Source organism: Triticum aestivum, chromosome 3B (assembly GCF_018294505.1).
Source record: "Triticum aestivum cultivar Chinese Spring chromosome 3B, IWGSC CS RefSeq v2.1, whole genome shotgun sequence".
In the NCBI taxonomy this organism is placed as follows: Eukaryota; Viridiplantae; Streptophyta; class Magnoliopsida; order Poales; family Poaceae; genus Triticum; species Triticum aestivum.
The window spans coordinates 240,249,037-240,269,987 of NC_057801.1; the positions used below are offsets into that span (position 1 = coordinate 240,249,037).

At 47.0% G+C, this 20,951-nt stretch overlaps 1 protein-coding gene across 1 annotated transcript; it reads right to left on the reverse strand.

Moving 5' to 3' along the window:
• Positions 1-9,624: 9,624 nt before the first annotated feature.
• LOC123069519 (germin-like protein 5-1) lies at positions 9,625-11,401 on the reverse strand. Its single transcript, XM_044492397.1, has 2 exons — positions 10,979-11,401; positions 9,625-10,395 (listed from the first exon to the last, which is right to left on the reverse strand). The coding sequence occupies exons 1-2, from the start codon at positions 11,100-11,102 to the stop codon at positions 9,857-9,859; spliced, it is 663 nt and encodes a 220-aa protein (XP_044348332.1). The 5' UTR covers positions 11,103-11,401; the 3' UTR covers positions 9,625-9,856.
• Positions 11,402-20,951: the final 9,550 nt, after the last annotated feature.

Here is a 20,951-nt window from a genome sequence, read left to right on the forward strand (position 1 = left end):
GGGAAATATCTACTGTCATTGTGCTGCATCATCCCTTCCTCTTTGGGGAAATACCGACGTAGCTTCAAGCCACATCAGCCGCCGGTGGGGGCTGGCTGCGGCGCGGACTTCCCCCTCCTCACCGGATATGAGATCTGGCTCCCTCCTCTTTTACTCCCTCTACACCGCCGTCTCCAGCTGCTAGTGTCTCGCGTGCGCCGGATCTGGAGCTGATGTGTGCTCGGTGGTGAGGCTTGGGACTGAGGGAAACCATTGGTCGGCTTGACCAGCCCGACGGCAGCGACGCCATTGGCGCCGTTCTTCCTCCTTGGAGGTGCAGCCGAGGTCCTCCCCTTTCCACCCTTGTTCCCCTCCCGGGTGAAAGCCCAAAATCCGGCTAGGATTGGGCGGCAACGGCGCGTTTAGTGTCGTGCTCCTCCTTGGAGGTGCGGCCTGGGGAGGGTTCGTGTTCGGGTGAGGTGTGTCAAAGGTCCAAGCTTTGGGCGCTCTGGTTGTCTGGCGGTAACGGTTTCGTCAGGATTTGCATGGCTGACTGTAACGCCCTCGATGCGGCTATAGCTCCCACGTGTCGAGGCACGACTTAGAGGCATAACCGCATTGAAAGCAATGTCGCAAGTCAGGCAATCATTACAACATCCCATGTAATACATAATAAAAGGGGGAGATAACATAGTTGGCTTACACTTGCCACGTCACATCAGAGTACATAAATAACATCCATCAAACAAACACTCATGGCCCGACTATGGCGCCAAAATAGAAAAGACCCCCAACATGCGACAAGGTCCTGAATCGATAACCCCAACTAGGCACCACTACTGATCATCCGGAAAAGATACGTAGTATCGCTGAGAGTCCTCGTCGAACTCCCACTGGAGCTCGTAATCGTCAACTGGAGCAGAAACGCCTGGACCTGCATCTGGAGTTGTAGTATCTGTGAGCCACAGGGACTCAGCAATCTCACACCCACGCGATCAAAACTATTTAAGCTCATAGGAATGGATAAGGCAAATATATGTGGAGCTGCAGCAAGCGACTAGCATATGTGGTGGCTAACTTATACGCAAAAGAGAGCGAGAAGAGAAGGCGAAGCACGAGCGAGAAGCTAAAGGAACACCCTGCGCAAGCATAACTCCAACACCGTGTCCACTTCCCGGACTCCGCCGAGAAGGGGCCATCACGGTAACACACACGGTTGATTCATTTTAATTAAGTTTAATTCAAGTAATCTACAACCGGACATTAACAAATTCCCATCCGCCCATAACCGCGGGCACGGCTTTCGAAAGATCAATCCCTGCAGGGGGGTCCCAACTTAGCCCATAACAAGCTCTCACGGTCAACGAAGGAATAGACCTCCACCCAAGACACACCGATCAGACTCGGTATCTTGGTACAACAAGATGATTCGACAGGTTAAAACAAGTCCAGCAACACCGCCCGAATGTGCCGACAAATCCCGATAGGAGCTGCACATATCTCTTTCTCAGGGCACACTCAGATGAGCAATCCGTACAACTAAAACCAAACCTCGAGTTTCCCCGAGGTGGCGCTGCACAGGGCTCTAGTTCGGACCAACACTCAGAGGAGCACTGGCCCGTGGGGGGCTAAAATAAAGATGACCTTCGGGCTCTGGAAACCCAAGGGAAAAAGAGGCTAGGTGGCAAATGGTAAAACCAATGTTGGGCATTGCTGGAAAAGCTTTAATCAAGGCGAACTATCAAGGGGTTCCCATTATAGCCCAACCGCGTAAGGGACGCACAATCCGGGAACATAACACCGATATGACAGAAACTAGGGCGGCAAGAGTGGAACAAAACACTAGGCGAGAGGCCGAGCCTTCCACCCTCTACCAAGTATATAGATGCATTAAGATAACATAGCAATATAATGATATCCCAACAAGTAAATAAATGCTCCAACAAGGAACGGCTCCAATCTTCACCTGCAGCTAACAACGCTATAAGAAGGGCTGAGCAAGCGGTAACATAGCCAATCAACGGTTTGCTAGGACAAAGGTGGGTTAGAGGTTCAACATGGCAATTGGCAGGCTGACAAGCAAAAGGTAGGCATCGTAGCAGTGGCAAAGCAAAAGAGCGAGCAAACTAGCATAGCAAAGATAGTAGTGATTTCGAGGGTATGATCATCTTGCCTGCACAGTTGTCAGAGTTGACTGGATCCTCACAAGCGAACTCAACGGGCTCCTCGGTAGCGAACTCGTCTCCCGGCTCTACCCAACAAGACAAACAAGCAACAAGGATACAATCAACCACGGGCAAGACCAAGCAATATGATGAAATGACGATATGCTATGCGGGATGCGATGCGGGATGCAAAATGCAAGATATGACAGGAAATGCATGAACCTGGCATCAACTTGGAAAACCAAGTGTGCCACTGGATAGAGGGGATGAAATCGCTTGAAAACGATATAAAGATCATAGGAATCGGAGCTACAGTTTGGAAATGGCGAGCGTTTTAAGATATGACACCGGTCTGCGATTTACAGCAAGTAGGCATCTAAATACAACAAAAAGAACATGCTACAGCCACCAAACATGAAAACAAAATCCATGGCAGTGATGTACACAAGATGGTTGACAAAACACTAGCACTGAGCCATAGGCAAATTCATCCATTAAGAGGTTCAAACAAGCATGGCTAAAACGCAAACGCAAAACAGATCTCAGACTTAGTAAAATTAACACTAGTCTGAAATTTCAGATCACGATGCTCTCTTCGGAGCAGCAAAACAACATGATAGAAAACCTGAACATGACAAGTAAGAACATGGCATGGAGCTACTCAACAAGCTTAACAAAACACCCAAAGTGACCTGGGGCCAAAAGGGTTCACAAAATACTCTACCGAGCTCACGAACATCGCTCGAACACAATCAGTTTTCAGACTTAGTGAAAACTGAGACATGCTGAAATTTAACTCACGAAGGCATGTAAACGAGCTCGATGCACTCACTACGGTGCAAGTCATGGCAAGGAAAGCATATAACCAGCAAGAAGGCACAAAGTGCTAGCTACACATGGCAAGAACGAAGGCATAGCATGCATGAAACACTAACGGTAGCATCGGCAAAATCGCAAACAAGTTGACGATCTGCCCGGATTAACAACGAAGCAAAAGTTGAGCTCGATTGAGTCAACCTAGAGCACTCCACATATGCCAGCAAAGACATGGATGGATAGAGCATAACTTAAATATCAAAACTCCCTTACTGATCATCCTCAAAAGAGGCACGGATCACTAGGAAACAAGCTGGACATATAGCATCACGAACTAAAATATCTCAGACTTAGTGAAATTCACTAAGTCCCTGAAATCTGCAATCTCAGGTACCTCTCTTCGCAAGCTTGCACAAGACAACACACACATCCTAAAAATGCATGGGTGGCACATCTGGAAAGAAGACAAAATGCTCCACAATACATCCCAAAGGGGCACAGGCATATCATGCACGAATTAAATATAGCAAAAATGACAAAAGTGCATGATGAACTAACGGATCTGCAATTTAACTCACGAAGCCTCCTTCTAACAGCATTTTGGGTATCAAGATGACCTCAAATGCAAATGATGCAATGGAATGAAATGATGTACATGTCGAGGCGAAGATTTTGATATATCATATGCCCAAAACGGATCTAGGGTTGCGGAGATACAAGCAGTCAAAGAATGCATAAAAATCTGGGAGATTAGGGTTTCGGGGAGAGAGGGTCAACCTAGATCTAGATCCGGCTACTGTAGCAGCACTGTAGCACCCGCGCGAGTTCGCCGGAGACGGCTCACCGGAGCCGGTGGAGGCGGCCGGAGCAGCGGGGAGAGGCCGGGGCGGCGCCGGGAAGGTCGGGGGAGGCCGGAGGCGGCGCCCGGCGGCGGCGGTGGCGGCCCGCGCGCCGGCGAGGAGGTGCGGGCGGCGGCCGGCCTCGGGCTCACCGGAGATGACCCGCGGCGGCGACGGCGGCTCCGGTCGCCGGAGCCCGAAGAGGCGGCGGCGCGCGTGGAGGAAGGAGGCGGCGGGGCGCGCGTGGAGGAGCCGGGTCGCGGGGGCCGGATCCGGGCCTCCCGGCCCGCGGCGGCGGCGGCGAGGAGGTGCGCCTGCCACGTGGCGGCACCGGAGTGGTCGGGGGCGCCGGCGGACGTGTCCGGTCAGGCGGCGGACATGTCCGTCGGTGGCTGGGAGCTGTTTTTTTTTTAAACTAGGGTTTCGGACGGGGGAAGAAGAGATCCGAATGGAGGGAGTATAAATAGGCATAGAGGGAGCTAGGAGAGTCCAAATGAGGTGCGGTTTTCGCCCACACGATCGTGATCGAACGCTCTAGGACATGGAGCAGAGTTTGGTGGGTTTTGGGCCAAATTTGGGGGGTGTTGGGCTGCAACACACACGAGGCCTTTTCGGTCCCTCGGTTAACCGTTGGAGTATCAAACGAAGTCCAAATGACCCGAAACTTGACAGGCGGTCTACCGGTAGTAAACCAAGGCCGCTTGGCAAAACTCGGTCCAATCCGGAAATGTTTAAACCCCACACACGAAAGAAGACTAGAAATGACCACCGGAGGAGAACGAAGCGCCGGAATGCAAAACGGACAACGGGGAAAATGCTCGAATGCATGAGATGAACATGTATGCAAATGCAATGCACGTGATGACATGATAAGAGATGCACGAAAAAGAAAAACAACACACGGAGACAAAGACCCGAACCCGAGAAATAAATATAACTTAGCGCCGGGGACGGCAAGAGTTGGATACAAATATGGAAAGTAAATCTGGGGCGTTACACTGACATTGTCTCCGTTACCCTCAAGGGTGGTGCCCACTGGTTGAGGCGTGTTTGGCTCAAAGCTGACGGTGCAGTGCCTTTGATCCGGCGGTAGGGGATGGGGTTCCCTTTCCCAGCATTAGCAACACGTCCCTGGCTGTGGGCTCCCGATTCTCTTCTTCAACGGCCGATGGGCCTTGCTCCTCGACATTCCGCGGTCTTCCTTGAAGTCCTTGCTGGCCTTTCTTCAACAACTGCTCCCGGTGGCTGTCCTGCAGTTTACTGGTGTCCTAGGTTGTGGCGGTATGGTGGATGTTGTGTGCTCATTGTCCAAGGGGTTGTGCTCTGCGGTTGCTCCATGTCATGAGGTTGCCATCTCTTCTGCTCTAGGGTAAGCGCTTCTCAGGTCTGTTGGTTCGACGCCTTTCGATCCAAGGCGAGAGGGAAGGGCCCCTCTACGGCGCGAGAGGAGGAAGATGCTTGGATTTCTTCATCCTGGGAGTCAGCCCAGTTCATGCCCACACTCTGTACTAGCAGGTACTCATCCTGCTCTTGTCGGTCGCTACCCTCGGTACCAGTTTTGATTGGTCTTCGGCTAGTGCAAGCAATGGGCTCTGTTTTATTTTCCTTTCGTGCTTTTGCGCTGTGTTGAGTTGTAAGCTTCCTAGAGTGTTCCCTCGTATCGTTGGGCCGATGTGGTGTGTTGTATGTCTGTAATTCCTGGCTGGTTGATGGCTTTGTTAATTCAAAGCCAGGCTCTCCGCGAGCCTTCGTTCTAAAAAAATTGCTATGCTCATCAAGAATGGCCACAACGATACCTTCGTGAAAAGGGCTCAGGGGTCTGCTCCTCCTCATGCTTTGTGTTTGCATGAGATTTTGGGTTCAGGATGCATTTTCTGGTATGGATGTTGCGGTTGAACATTTCACACAAAAAGAATCACAATTTTGGAAAAAAAATCACAAAAACTGAAAAACAGTTTGTAATTTGGAAAAGGCTCGCGAATTTGAGAAAAGTTCGTGAATTTGCAAGAAGTGTTCGGATTTTAAAAAAGTTCACACGTTTGACAAAAAAGAAAGGAATAAGGGAAAATAAAGAAAAGAGTAAAAATTAAAAGAAAAGAAAAGAAAGGATAAAAACCGAGTAAAATCAGAAAACCAAAATACATAAAAGAAAAAATCGGTCAGGAAACTTATGGAAGCTTCCCAAAATTGGAGGGGGTTTCTATAAAAATGAAATTGAACTACTCTTAGGCCTCATTCGTTCGGGGGATTTTTGTAGGAAAAACATAGGAATAAGAATTCCGGAAGAAAATGTCCTATATATGCATCCGGTTTGTAGGAAATGCGTACATGAATTTCATAGGAATGCTACTCATTTCCTGTGTTTTTGAAGAAAATTACACATCCACTCAAAACTCATTTTGCGCGTAGGAACGAGGCAAGTCAATTCTTTAGCATGACAAGTGACATCCTATCAAATTCCTATACTACTCCTAATTCCTACGTTTTGATTTCCTCCAAACCGAATGAGCCCTTATATGGGCTGGTCCGTTAGGAAAGATGTTGAGTGAGCGGGGTGTGGGGCACGGCTATATCTCGCATCACGCGAGAGAAGCATGCGACTCGCTGAAACGTGTAGCAATCGTGCGAGCATATGGGTCGGCCCAGTGCACGGCAGGCCACTACCTCATTTTTTCCCTATTTTTCTCACTTTTTTATTTCGTTTTTTAGTTCCTTTTTTACTTCTATTTAAAATTTCAAATATTCTAAACATATACATTACAAAAATATACTTTACATAGTGTTTGAAAAACATGCTAGTCATGCTTGAAAATGCTAAATGTGCAGAAAAATGTTGACCATGCATATGAAAAATGTACACAAGCTATTCAATGTGTCAGAAATAAGTTGATCATGTATTAAAAATGTTAATTAAGATTTTCTAGAAAAGTTAAACACGTATTAGAAAAATGTTAATCAAACATTTGAAAAATGTTGAATGTGCATAGAAAAATGTTAAACTTGCATTTAAAAAATGTTAAATGTGTATAGAAAAAGTGTTGACCATGTATTTCAAAACATGTTAAACTAGCATTTGACATATGTTGAATGTGTATAGAAAAAATGTTGATCATGCATTTAAAAAATGTTAAACTTGTACTTGAATAATGTTAAAAGTGCAGAGGAAAAATGTTGACCATGAATTAAAACAATATTAAACTTTTATTTGAAAAATGTTAATGTGTATAGAAAATAATATTAAACAAGTATTTGAAAAATGTTAAATTTGTATAGAAAATATGTTGACCATGTATTCAAGAAATTCCAAAAATTAATCAAGCATTTGAAAATGATAAAAAAATGTTAACCATGTATTAAAAATACTAATTTGGTATATGAAAAATGTTAATCAACCATTTAAAAAATGTTAAATGTGTATTAGAAATTTGAGTAGAAAAACAATGAAACCCAAGAGAAAGCAAAGCAAGCGGATGAAAAATGAGAAAGAAAGAAACAAAACAGAATAAAAACAAAAAATGAAAGAAAAGAAAAAACCAAGTGAAAACTGAGAAAGAAAAAAATAAAATCAAAGAAAACAACGAAATAAGAAAGAAAAGAAAAAACCCAGTGAAAGCAGAGAAAATACGGAGAAAGCCCGATAAAAAACCCTGGGGAAACCAATGTAAACCTGGCTCATTTTGCCTTAAGTAGGTCGCGGCCTAGTACTTTGTCACCAACCCGACGCGAGCCCTGTGGCTAGCAGTGTTGGCAATTATCTAGGAGACGAATCCCCGTGAGTCGGCATGTTATTGTAGACACTTGCGGAGAGGTAGGGAAGTAATGTTGTTGTTGTTGTTGTTGTTGTTGTTGTTGTTGTTGTTGTTGTTGCTGCTGTTAGCTAAAGTAAATTATCTCAACAACATGAGCCTCATCTTTATTCAGTGAGCCATCAAGTCATTCATCTCCATTAATTCCCCATATGATGCAGTTTCAAGTCAATGTTGGGGTTATTAGGTGGAACTGAAAGAGCCCAATGCTCCCATCCAGGAAGTTCTCACTCATCTTCGTCCATCTCATCATTCGTATATAAATATGCTCTTGTGTTTTCTTTTTCTTTTCAAAACGTGCTCTTATGGGTTAGGCTGAAAGGGAGCAAGCTGCAGATTAAGCTAACCGTTATCTTGATCTTGGTTATGCATTAAAGTGCAGGTCATCTGTTTGTTGTTGAAATGGCCCAAAAAAATAATTACGCTGATTTGGATGGAAATTCTATTGATGTGGTATGAGGTGCAGATTACCAACAGCAGGTATGGGATCTTCATGAGGTGCCTCCAGTGGCGTAGCTAGGGGGTGGCCAGGGTGGTCCATGGACCACCCTGGAATTTCCCCATAGCTTATGTATAGTGTAGTAAAAAACATTTCATTTAAAATAAAACAAAACTTGTGTAAATATTTCTATTACTGGACCACCCTGACAAATCGGGCTGGCTACGCCACTGGGTGCCTCAGCCCCAAGCATACGTTGCTGAATAATAACCACACGAACAATATGAGACTGTGTACTATGCTTGCAGGGATATTTTTGAGTTCTTCGACCCTAACTTTCACCATCACACAAGCTCTGTCCCAAACTAATAGTTTTCCAAAATGATATACTCCACAGAAATTAGGATGTATTAATTCGAGTAGAATACAATCTAAGAGCATCTACAGCCGGATATGACAAATATGGCCCCTCAAACGCACACGAACACATCCGCGGGCAGTGATCAGGCACTCCTTAAATCAACACAATTGTCATCCGGACATCTCATACTAGATTCTCAAATCCATACAAAAGCATGCAAACTTAAAAACCTACGTACTACGTAGCTACTCCTCGTCAGAGATGGCGACAATCTCCGTGCCCAGCTCCGGGTACATGGGCGGCAGTTGCAGTTCCAGCGCCTCCGGCTGCTCCACTCCGGCCTCCTCCTCCTCTATCTCTGCGTTGAGTTCGACGAAGAGCGCGTCAGATGCCGCCTGCTCCTGCCGGAGGAACTGCCGGTTGGACTCCACATAGGCCTCATCCTGGATGGACTCCCAGATGGCCTGTTGCTCCGCCATCTTCGTGGCTTGGGCGACGGCGAACTCCACCTCTGCCTCCGCCATGGTCCCCGAGCAGGCTGCTCCTCCTCCGGATCCGCCACCTCAATCGGCTCCGGTAGCGCTCTGCCTCCCCCTCCTCCTCCGGCTGCTGCTCCTCCTCCGGCTTCGGCGAGTCCGGAGGCAGCCCGGCAGTGATACGGGAAGCGCGCCTTGCCTAGATCTCCTCCGCGATCTGCCTCCGGTGCTCCGACATGAGCATAGCGTACGTGGTTATCAGCCGGCGGACCATTGCGATGTCGGACAGCGTGGGAGAGTGGGGGAGATGAGGCAGACATGCTCGGGTGGCGGCGCAGAGAGGGAGGATGTGGGTGGGCTAGGGTTGGGGGACGCCGGCCATCTTAAATAGCCGGCTTTGGCCTCGGGTGGCGAGTTGGAGCGGCGCCACACGACGTTCACACCGCGGCGACGGAGGAGGCGTTTGTCGGACCGTTGGGTTTTCGGGCGTTTCCGCATGGGACCCCATCGTCAGTCCTATGTGGCGGGCGCGCCCCGGCACCCCATATCCGCCTCATATTTGGGCTGGATATAAGGTGTGCCGGTCAGTCTGGGTGTATGAGGCCCGTTCGAGGCGTCCGTCTGGGTCAGGTTTTCGTGACCGGTTAGTGACCGGTCGGGCCGCCCGGACGTTTGGGGCCGGTTTGAGGCGCCCGGCCGTAGATTGCTCTAACAAAATGGACAAATTATATTCTCCCCTCCACTTTTCCAAAAGGTTTTTTTTTTCGAAACTCCAACAGTCCCACTTAGTAGTAGTACAAATTTGTGGTTCTTCAGGCCACTTACACAGGTCGCCAGTCGGGTCGCCAAGAATGCACGACACGACTGCATTAGTATGACTTGCTTAACGCAGTTATTGGATAACCAACAAATCAATAAACGAACCACTGAGAACGTATTTTACAAAAGTCTGAATCTTATTCGTGCTCCGGTCCTTCACTTCTTTGGCGCAAACTTGGCCTTGATCTTGTCAACCTCCACAGTGCCGATCTGGAAGGCCTTGGCGAGCACGTCGTCGGGTACCTCTGGGGAGGCCCCGAAGAGCGCCATGGCGATGGACTGTGTACCGGGGAGCTGGCTGTTGAAGGCCGAGATGACAGCGGCGGGCTTGTCAGCATTGTTCTTCTGGAAGTGCACGAGGCCGCGCGGGAAGGCGAAGACGTCGCCCTGGGAGATGGTCTTGGCGAAGAGCTTGTTTGCGGTGGTGATGAAGCCGACGTCGAGCTCACCGTAGAGGACGAAGACGACCTCGGTGGCGCGCGGGTGGGTGTGCGGCGGGTTGAGCCCGCCGGGGGCGTAGTCGATGCGGGAGAGGGAGACGCCGAGGGTGTTGAGGCCCGGGACCTTCTCCACGTTGGCGCCGGTGACGACGGAGCCGGCCGTGGTGTTGGTGGCGCCGGGCTTGGCGAGCACCCCGGTGAAGAAGTCGTCCGCCGTCGCGTTCGCCTTGCACGGGAACCCGTTCACCTTCAGGTCTGCGCGTGCAAACGGCTTACAGTTACATGAGGCTCGTAGGTACATTTGCCGTTGGACGCGCATGGACGGCCATTTGTCACGATCTTTTGCGTTGTCCCTAGTATATCTGGTTGTTCGGAATGATGGTTTTGTAAAGAAAAAAGTTGCTCCGATTCTATATTATGGAACCTGAAGTTTAGGTGAACTTGAAGCATGATACTAGTTGATTCAGTATTCATACAAAATCAGGAGGACCAATTTCAAATTGAATCACCGTTTGAATGAAACTATAAATGAGCAAACTATTGGATGGTTCGAAAGGAAGACTATGATCATACATTTTGATTGCTAAACTTGTATACTTCCATTCATACCATCGGTAATATCGATTGCACAGTCTCCAACCATCAACTGGCACTGGATTTAGCATTAACTACATTTTTAACTACTTATAAGTATCTAACGTGAATTCTATCCTACTGTACGTTGTACTACGTCAGGGTGTCAGACAGTACAAAACTGTATAGCCGTGCGTCTTGAATGCAGAGCAGAAGTACCGATCCAGTTTGAAGAGGAATTCAGGAGATCTTGAGCTACGGTTACCTGATTTGAGGTCGGCGACGCAGATGTCCTGGAGGTAGTCGGGGTCGCCGGCAAGCGCCGGCACCGCGAGGGCAAGCGCCGCCACGGCAAGAAACAGGGCGGAGGAAACCCGGGCCATCATCATGGTGCCCTGCTCCGCTGCTGCGATTGTTCAACTCGCCGCCGCCTTTCTCGCCTCTCTCCTACGCTCCGATGGCTGCTGCCGCTGCCGGTCTGGTTTGACCGGGGATGCCGAGCAGGCCCGATACTTATATAGCGGGGAAGGAGTGAGATGAGGCGAAAAGATTGGGCTCAAAGCAGAGTTGGTGTGGGCGTGCGGGTTAAGGAGCGGGTGACCTGTGCGCCGCTGCAACTAGCAACTAGGAGTATTCCTACTTGAAGCTCAAGCAAAGGGACGAGGTGATGTGTGCAGATTTTGGGTTGGTGATTGGTCACCGCGATGCGATGCAGATCGTTGCGTTTCGAGATTTAAGTAGAGTACCATTTCTCTTCTCGATGCATAAAGCTTTGTTCGCTCGTGTGCCCCTTACGTCGTCGCTGTGCGTACGCCGCGACGATGCTAATGGGAAGTCTCTCTCACAAGGGCTAGTTTGGTGACGGAGCCTGAAGTGAGCTGCGAGTACTTTGACCATGAACCAAGGCCTCCGGGGTTTCGGCTCACGGCAAGCACGTCAAGTCTGGCAGTAGGTAAGCCACGGGAAAGGAAAAAAGATGCATGTTATGAGGACATAATCATGTGTTTTACTTTAGTTAAAGATGAGGATAGATGGCGATCACGCGCTTACCGTGGAGTAGCATGCTAAGTATGACGCTACATGGGCTCTGTCAGGAATCGGAAGGTCCCGTTACGCTGCTGGTGACTAGAATTAACAAGCCTTGTCTGAGCGGCAGCGGTCCTGGGACGAAATCGTCGTGTTTCTACGAGGATGTGAACCAATTATTCGTTTTCTTGATTTGAACCGGCGTGCAAGCACAAGCGCATGCTGTAGAAAAGTGTGAATTTCGACCTTTGTTAGTCTGAACTTCACTTGGGTGCATCGCATGGTTGGACACATCGTGAGCACAGTTAGCTGAATGGTCACTTATCTGACTTTTCTGCTCTGTCCAGCTAGGTTTCCGCTCCTACTAGAAGATGCTCACGCTTTCCTGTGGAAATAGTTCAGAAGCAAGAAAAGGATTCCCCAGCTAACCAAAATGCGCCGCAAGTCCACCGTTTGCATGGAGGGCGACTCTTCGGATCTAACACAGAGCAGCATTGCTTGCTTGATCAGTATGTTAAAGCAAATCAAGACATTTTGTCACTGTGTGTAAAGCCACAAGCCAGGGCCCTGGCTTTGTGGTTGTGTGGCTTTTTTGGTGTTCGAAAGGAATGTCCTGGCGTCAAAATGAATTTCAATATCTGATCAGCAACAAGATCTGGGACCTTTCTTTTTGAAAATAAGATCCTGGACCTAACAAGAAATGGAATGGCAAGCAAAGCATTATGATAAAGCATAACCGGGTTAGATTAGAGACAGCGAGATGACCTCCACCTACCTACCTCCTTCACTGGAAACTCCCTTTCTAAACCTGCCTTTGATAGACTCGTGTTTCCCCGATAAAACACAACAGAAGGCTGTACAATAGGACAGTGCATCCACACGCTGGATGCATTTTTGGAACACGCTTTAACCGGTAGTTACGGTTTCATGTTGAAATATTAGGGGGGCTAAGGCCCATCTAACAATTTTTAAAAATCTTTAAGGACTCATGTGGGTTTAATTGGCACTAGGTGTAGTGGAAAGTTTAGACTCACCCTGCTAGTGGAGGAGTTGGACCTCCTAATTCTCTTCCACATGCTATTGGAGTTTGAGAAGAGAAAAAGCCCTCGCGCACTCTACCGCCGTTGCGACGCGCCGCGGGTTGCGGAAATGAGCTGAGCCGAGCTCAGATTTATGCGTCGTCGCGCCTATATATGTGAGCCGTCTGCTAAACCCTAGCCGTCACGAACAGATCGCATCTGCTTCACGCGCACCGCCCACTGTCGGTCCTTCGCTGTTGCTGCTGCTGCTGCCGGCGACTCCATCCCGTTCACCGCGTACAAGGTTGACGGGAGAGCAGGTCTACGAAACTCCACCTCTCCGAAACCACGCGACTGATCGCCTCCGATCCGCTACGTCTGCATCGTCTTCGTCATCACCATGTCCACCGACTTCGAACATACAGCCGCCGAGAAGATCGAAGCTGACAAGAAGGACGCATCGGCTTCTGCCTAGCCTACTGGAGGGTATAATTCGTTTATCCTGCCCCTGTTTATTTCCATATTAGCAGTACTAGCATTATGTATAGATGTGTCTACTGTTTGCGTAGTACGTGCTTGTCTAGTTCGTAATTAATATGTCGTTAATTCTGTCAATGTCAAGTTCATGATTATTTCCTGGATTATACTAATCAAAAAATTGCCTATATACTCAACAATCCAAAAACCTAATTTGTGTAGGATTTTTTCGGCAAGTGGCTTTGCCACTGCACTGAAACCGGAAAAGTTTACCAGTACGTACTTTAAGCATTGGCAGACTAAGACCACTTTATGGCTCACGGCTATGAACGTATTCCGGGTCGCTGGTGTCTCTTCCACGGGAACGATTGCTCTTGAACAGTAGAAGGCGTTCAGGGAGGACACCATCGTATTTCTCGGAGCAGTTCTTAGTGTGATTGGAGATAAATTGGTTGACTGATATTTACATGTGCATGTTGCCAAGGACTTGTGGGAAGCGCTCGAATCTAAATTCGGGGCCACCGATATTGGGAGCAAGATGTATATTATAGAGCAGTTCCACGATTACAAGATGGTCGAGAACCGTCCTGTATTGGAGCAGTCACATGAGATAATATGCATCGTTAAGGAGTTTGAGCTTCTTAAGTACGATTTACCGGGCAAGTTTGTCGCAGATGTATAATCGCTAAGCTCCCTAATTCGTGGAGAAACTTTGCTACCACTATGAAACATGAGAGGCGTGAATTCTCAGTAGAGGATCTCATTGGCCATCTGAGTGTTGAGAAGAATTCGAGGGCAAAGAACTCGCACGGAAAAGGGGTCGAAGGAACTTCTGTCACCAACTTGGTGAACCAGAGGAACCTCAACTCCAACAAGCCCACGGTGTCCAACAGAATATCGACTTTAAGAAGAAGAGAAAGAAGACCTTCGAGAAGAACAAGAAGGGATATGGCTTTCACTTGTGGTTCGGATAATGAGATCACTCCCTATGAGAAATGGGCGAAGAGAAGGACAACACTCTCGTACTTGCGTACTTCGGGCTGTTTGGTGAAAGTCAATGTGCCGATCCCCAAAAAGCGTAAGCTTGGACCAAAGGCTGCGGCCTGCGTTAATTTGGGCTACGCTAAGAATAACATTGGCTATAGATTTCTAGTAGTGATATATGAGGTACCTGACCAGAAGGTCGGTACAATTATGGAGTCTAAGGATGCTATATTCTTCGAGGATACTTTTCCTATGAGAGATATGCAAAGCACTTCTAGACAGGAATTGGAGGAGACTCCTGAGCCTACAATTTCTATGGAATATTATGAACAAACACATGATGAAATCCTGAGGAGGATGACGAGGAAACCCTTGGTAGGGGCAAGAGAAAAAAAAACTGCAAAGACCTTTGGTGATGATTTCTTCATATACCTCGTGGATGATACTCCCACTTCTATTTCAGAAGTGTATGCCTCTCCAAAAAGCTGACTACTATAAGGATGCGCTTCATAGCAAGATGGATTCCATCATGGTTAATGGGACATGGGAGATCACTGAACATCCCTATGGTTGCAAACCATTGGGATGTAAGTGGGTGTTCAAAAAGAAGCTTAGGCCCGATGGTACAATTGAAAAGTACAAGGTTAGGCTTGTGGCCAAGGGCTATGACCAGAAAGAAGAGGAAGATTTGTTCAGTACTTGTTCACCTGTGGCCAGACTGTCCACCATTCGAGTATTACTCTCATTGGCGGCTTCGCATGGTCTTCTCATCCACCAGATGGATGTTAAGATGGCTTTCCTGAATGGAGAGCTAGACGAGGAAATCTACATGCAGCAGCCAGATAGCTTTCTGATAGACAGTCAGGAAGGAGAAGTGTGTAGGATGCAGTAATCTTTTTATGGCCTGAAACAAGCACCTAAGCAATGGCATAACAAGTTTCATACAACTCTGACATCTATTGGCTTCGTTGTTAATGGAGCTGACAAATGTGTATACTATCGCCATGGTGGGGGCGAAGGAGTTATACTGTGCTTGTATGTTGATGACATGCTGATATTCGGAACCAACCTCAAAGTCGTTGAGGAGGTCAAGTCGTTTCTATCTCAGAACTTTGAGATGAAAGACCTTGGTGTGGCTAATGTTATCTTGAACATCAAGCTACTGAGAGATAATGAGGGTGGGATTACACTTTTGCAATCCCAATATGTTGAGAAGGTGTTGAGTCGTTTTGGATATTCGGACTGCAAACCATCTCAAACACCGTATGATCCTAGTGTGTTGATCCAAAAGTTTGAAGGCACAACTAAGGATCAATTGAGATACTCTCAAATTATTGGTTCACTCATGTATCTAGCGAGCACAACGACGCCTGACATCGCGTTTGCTGTGAGCAAACTAATACTGTTTGTTTCCAAACCGGGTGATGTACATTGGCATGCTTTTGAAAGATTTATGCGCTATCTGAAAGGTACTATGAACTATGGACTTTAGTATACTGGATAGCTGTCAGTACTTGCGGGGTATAGTGATGCAAATTGGATCTCTGATGCTGAAGAGATGATGGCCAAAACTGGGTATATGTTTACTCTTGGAGGTGGCGCTATTTCCTGGAAGTCTTCCAAGCAAACAATCCTAACGAGATCGACAATAGAAGCAGAATTAATAGCATTAGACACATCTGGTGTCGAAGCAGGAAGGCTTGAGATCTATTGATGGACTAGCCAGTGGTTGAGAAGCTGGTTTCGGCTATCCTTATGAACTGTGACAATCAAATGGTTATTGGCAAAGTGAAGAGTTCAAATGCAACATGAAGTCCAATAAACATATGCGAATGAGATTAAAAGTTGTCAGAAAATTAAGAAACTCTGGAGAGATAGCATTGGATTATATCCAAACGGCTAAGAATCTGGCAGATCCCTTTACTAAAGGGCTATCATGTGTTGTGATAGATAATGCATCGAGGGAGATGAGTATGCGACCCATGTGAGTTGTCATGGTGGTAACCCAACCTATGTGACCGGAGACCCCGTGAAGTAGGACCTGGGAAAACAAGTCAGTGGTGAACTGAGGAGAGTAACTTTACTAACCCACTCCATTGGAGATGCAATACTCTCAGAAACTGCATGGTAGGTTGACTACTATCTTAATGTGTTCTATGGATTCTAAGCAAGATGTTGTCCTACAAAGCAATCTTTGGACGAACACACCTATATGAGCCCGACTGCTGGTCACAGTATATGAGATTGGGGTGATCTCTAGCAAGCTCATCAATAGGCCAGGAGTTTGACTTATATGCTCCACCCTAGGGGTCCGCCTTCGGCGGTCTAGTACTAGTAAGACATGTGGTGAAACTTATTTAGACCAAACTAACAATTCAAGGTATAGTACATTGTTCAGTTGTGAAGGAGCGTAGCTACTTGCTCTAGGTGGAGCTCAACCTTAACAGGTCTCTACTGATATGCTGGTATATCAAAATAGTGATTGGAATACAGGACACAATGGGCCCTCGAGATCTGGTGGGGGATTGTTGAAATATTAGGGTGGGGCTAAGGCCCATCTAAACTTCTGAAAATCTCTAAGGGCCCATGTGGGTTTAATTGGCACTAGGTGGAGTCGGAAGTTTAGTCCCACCCCGCTAGTGGAGAAGGAGTTGGACCTCCTTATAAGGGATTCTCTTCCACATGCTATTGGAGCTTGAGAAGGAAAGAGGCCCTCGTGCACTCCTCCTCAGCCACCCACCTCGCCACGCCTCGTCGCGACGCACCGCGGGTTGTGGGAATGAGCCGAGCCGAGCTCACATCTATGCGCTTATTGTTGACGCACAGGAACGGAGAGCCTTTGACTGGTGGACAACGATTTGAGAGTCACAAACTTGGACGTGGGTTGACCCCACGTCTCTCCACACGGTCGTGCCTATACATGTGAGCCATCTGCTAAACCCTAGCTGCCACGAATAGATCGCATCTGCTTCGCGCGCACCGTCCACTATTGTTCCTTCGCTGCTGCTGCCACCGCCGATGACTCCACCTCGTTCACCGTGTACATGGTTGACGGGAGAGAAGGTCTCTGAAACCCCGCCTGCCCAGATCATGTATGAGAGAGAGGGGCTATTAGGTTTTGGGAAGTGACCACATGACTGATCGCCTCTGATTTGCTACTTCCTCTATGTCCGCATCGTCTTCGTCATCACCATGTTCACCGATGCCGAACGTGCCACCGCCAAGAAGATCGAAGCTAACAAGAACTCTACCGAGGACGCCACTGCTACCACCGCCGTCGCGGCTTCTGCGTGGCCTACAGGAGGGTACAATTCGTTTATCCCTCTCCTGTTTATTTCCGTATTAGCAGTACTAGCATTATGTGTAGATGTGTCTACTATTTGCATAGTACGTGCTTGTCTAGTTCGTAATCAGTATGTCGTTAATTCTCTCAATGTAATGTTCATGATTATTTCCTGGATTAAACTAATCAAAAAATTGCCTATATACTCAACAATCGAAAAACCTAATTTGTGTAAGATTTTTTTGGCAAGTGGCTTTGTCGTTGCACTGAAACCTGACAAGTTTACCGGTACGTACTTCAAGCATTGTCAGACTAAGACCACTTCATGGCTTAGGGCTATGAATGTGTTCTGGGTTGTTAGTGTCTCTTTCGTAGGAACGATTGCCCCTGAACATGAGAAGGTATTTAGGGAGGCCACCGTCGTATTCCTCGGAGCAGTTCTTAGCGTGATTGGAGATAATTTGGTTATCGCATATTTACATGTGCATGTTGCTAAGGACTTGTGGGAGGCGCTCGGATCTAAATTTGGGGCCACCGATGCTGGAATCGAGATGTATATTATAGAGCAGTTCCACGATTACAAGATGGCCGAGAACCATCCTGTATTGCAGCAGGCCCATGAGAAAATATGCATTGTTAAGGAGCATGAGCTTCTTAAGTGACATTTACCAGGCAAGTTTGTCACCGGATGTATAATCGCTAAGCTCCCTAATTCATGGAGAAACTTTTCTACCACTATGAAACATCAGAGGCGTGAATTCTCAGTAGAGGATGTCATTGGCCATCTGAGTGTTGAGCAGAATTCGAGGGCAAAGGAATCGCACGGAAAAGGGGTCGAAGGAACTTCTGTCGCCAACATGGTGAACCAGAGGAATTTCAACTCCCACAAGCCCAAGGGAAAGAACGGTGTCCAACAAAATACCGACTTTAAGAAGAAGCGTAAGAAGACCTTCAAGAAGAACAAGAAGGGAGATGGCTGCTTCACTTGTGGTTCGGATAAAAATTGGGCCAACAAGTGCCCAAATAGGTACAAGAAGCCAGGACATGACTCTAAGTCTGTCAACATGATTGTGGGCAACAATGAGAACGGTGCATCTAGGTACGGTAATTTATTTACTGTTTTTTCAGTGTTTCAGTCCACCGATTGGTGGGTGGACATAGGTGCAGGTGTTCACGTGTGTGCTGACATTTCTGTGTTTTCTTCTTACCAGGTCAGAGGCCAGGGGTCCGTATTGATGGGGAATGGCGTGAGTGCTTATGCTCATGGTGGTGGCACGATCGATCTGAAGTTTACTTCGAGAAGGATCAAGAAGCTGAAGAATGTGCTGCATGTCCCCGTCATCAAGAAGAACCTCGTTAGTGGCTCCCTTCTACGTAGAGAAGGGTTTAAGTTGGTCTTCGAGTCTAATAAATTAGTTGTTACGAAATATGGACTCTTTGTTGGAAAAGGTTATGAGAGCGGAGGGATGTTCTGCCTTTCTCTCGCAGATTTTTGTAATAAAGTCATGGACCATATTCATTCGAGTGTTAATGAATCTGAAGTTTGGCATTCATGTCTTTGTCACATTAGTTTTGGTGTTATGACACGGCTAGCCAAGTTGAACTTAATCCAGAATTTCACTTTAGCTAAAGGTTGTAAGTGCCTTTCATGTGTGCAAGCTAAGCAACCTTGCAAGCCTCACAAGGCTGCAGAGAAGAGACACTTGACACCATTAGAACTCATACATTCTGATGTTTGTGAGATGTGATACGTCTCCAACGTATCTATAATTTTTGATTGTTCCATGCTATTATATTACCCCTTTTGGATGTTTATGGGCTTTATTTTACACATTTATATCATTTTTGGGACTAACCTACTAACCGAAGGCCCAGCCCGTATTGCTGTTTTTTGCCTATTTCAGTATTTCGAAGAAAAGGAATATCAAACGGAGTCCAAACGGAATGAAACCTTCAGGAGCGTGATTTTTGGAACGATCGTGATCCAGAGGACTTGGAGTGCAAGTCAAGAAGCTGTCGAGGCTCCCACGAGATGGGAGGGCGCCCCCCTATAGGGCGCACCCCTGTCTTGTGGGCCCCTCGGGCGTGCACCGACGTACTTCTTCCTCCTATATAAGCCTACGTACCCCGAAAACATCCAGGGAGCAGACGAAACATAATTTCCACCATCGTAACCTTCTGTATCCGCGAGATCCCATCTTGGAGCCTTCGCCGGCGTTCTGCCGGAGGGGGAATCGACCATGGAGGGCTTCTACATCAACATCCTTGCCCCTCCGATGAGTTGTGAGTAGTTTACCACAGACCTACGGGTCCATAGTTATTAGCTAGATGGCTTCTTCTCTTTTTTTGGATCTCAATACAATGTTCTCCCCCTCTCTCGTGGAGATCTATTCGATGTAAACTCTTTTTGCGGTGTGTTTCTCGAGATCCGATGAATTGTGGGTTTATGATCAAGTTTATCTATGAATAATATTTGAATCTTCTCTGAATTGTTTTATGTGTGATTGAGTTATCGTTGCAAGTCTCTTCGAATTATCAGTTTGGTTTGGCCTACTAGATTGATCTTTGTTGCCATGGGAGAAGTGCTTAGCTTTGGCTTCAATCTTGCGGTGTCCTTACCCAGTGACAGAAAGGGTTGCAAGGCATGTATTGTATTGTTGCCATCGAGGATAAAAAGATGGGGTTTATATCATATTGCTTGAGTTTATCTCTCTACATCATGTCATCTTGCTTAATGTGTTACTCTGTTCCTATGAACTTAATACTCTAGATGCGTGCTGGATAGCGGTTGATGTGTGGAGTAATAGTAGTAGATGCAAGCAGGAGTCGGTCTACTTTTTGTGGACGTGATGCCTATATACATGATCATGCCTATATAATCTCAAAATTATTCGCTTTTCTATCAATTGCTCGACAGTAATTTGTTCACCCACCGTAATACTTATGCTATCTTGAGAGAATCCACTAGTGAAACCTATGGACCCCGGGTCTATCTCTTATCATATTTACTTCCAATCTACTTTTATTTGCATCTTTACTTTTTGCATCTATATTATAAAATACCAAAAATATATTTATCTTATCTTACTATCTTTATTAGATCTCACTTTCGCAAGTGGCTGTGAAGGGATTGACAACCCCTTTATCGCCTTGGTTGCGAGTTCTCAGTTTGTTTGTGTAGGTGCGTGGGTCTTTTGAGGAGCCTCCTACTGGATTGATACTTTGGTTCTCAAAAACTGAGGGAAATACTTACGCTACTATTGCTGCATCACCCTCTCCTCTTCGAGGAAAACCAACGCAAGCTCAAGAGGTAGCAAGAAGGATTTCTGGCGCCGTTGCCGGGGAGGTCTTCGCTCAAGTCAAGACATACCAAGTACCCATCACAAACCCATCTCCCTTGCATTTACATTATTTGCCATTTGCCTCTCATTTTCCTCTCGCCCACTTCA

Bases quoted from the DNA above. Each gene is read 5' to 3' on its own strand.
- LOC123069519 (XM_044492397.1), bottom strand. From the start codon at position 11,102: ATGATGATGGCCCGGGTTTCCTCCGCCCTGTTTCTTGCCGTGGCGGCG. The intron at 10,396-10,978 runs GTAACCGTAGCT...TTGCACGCGCAG, and splicing joins CGTCGCCGACCTCAAATCAG to ACCTGAAGGTGAACGGGTTC.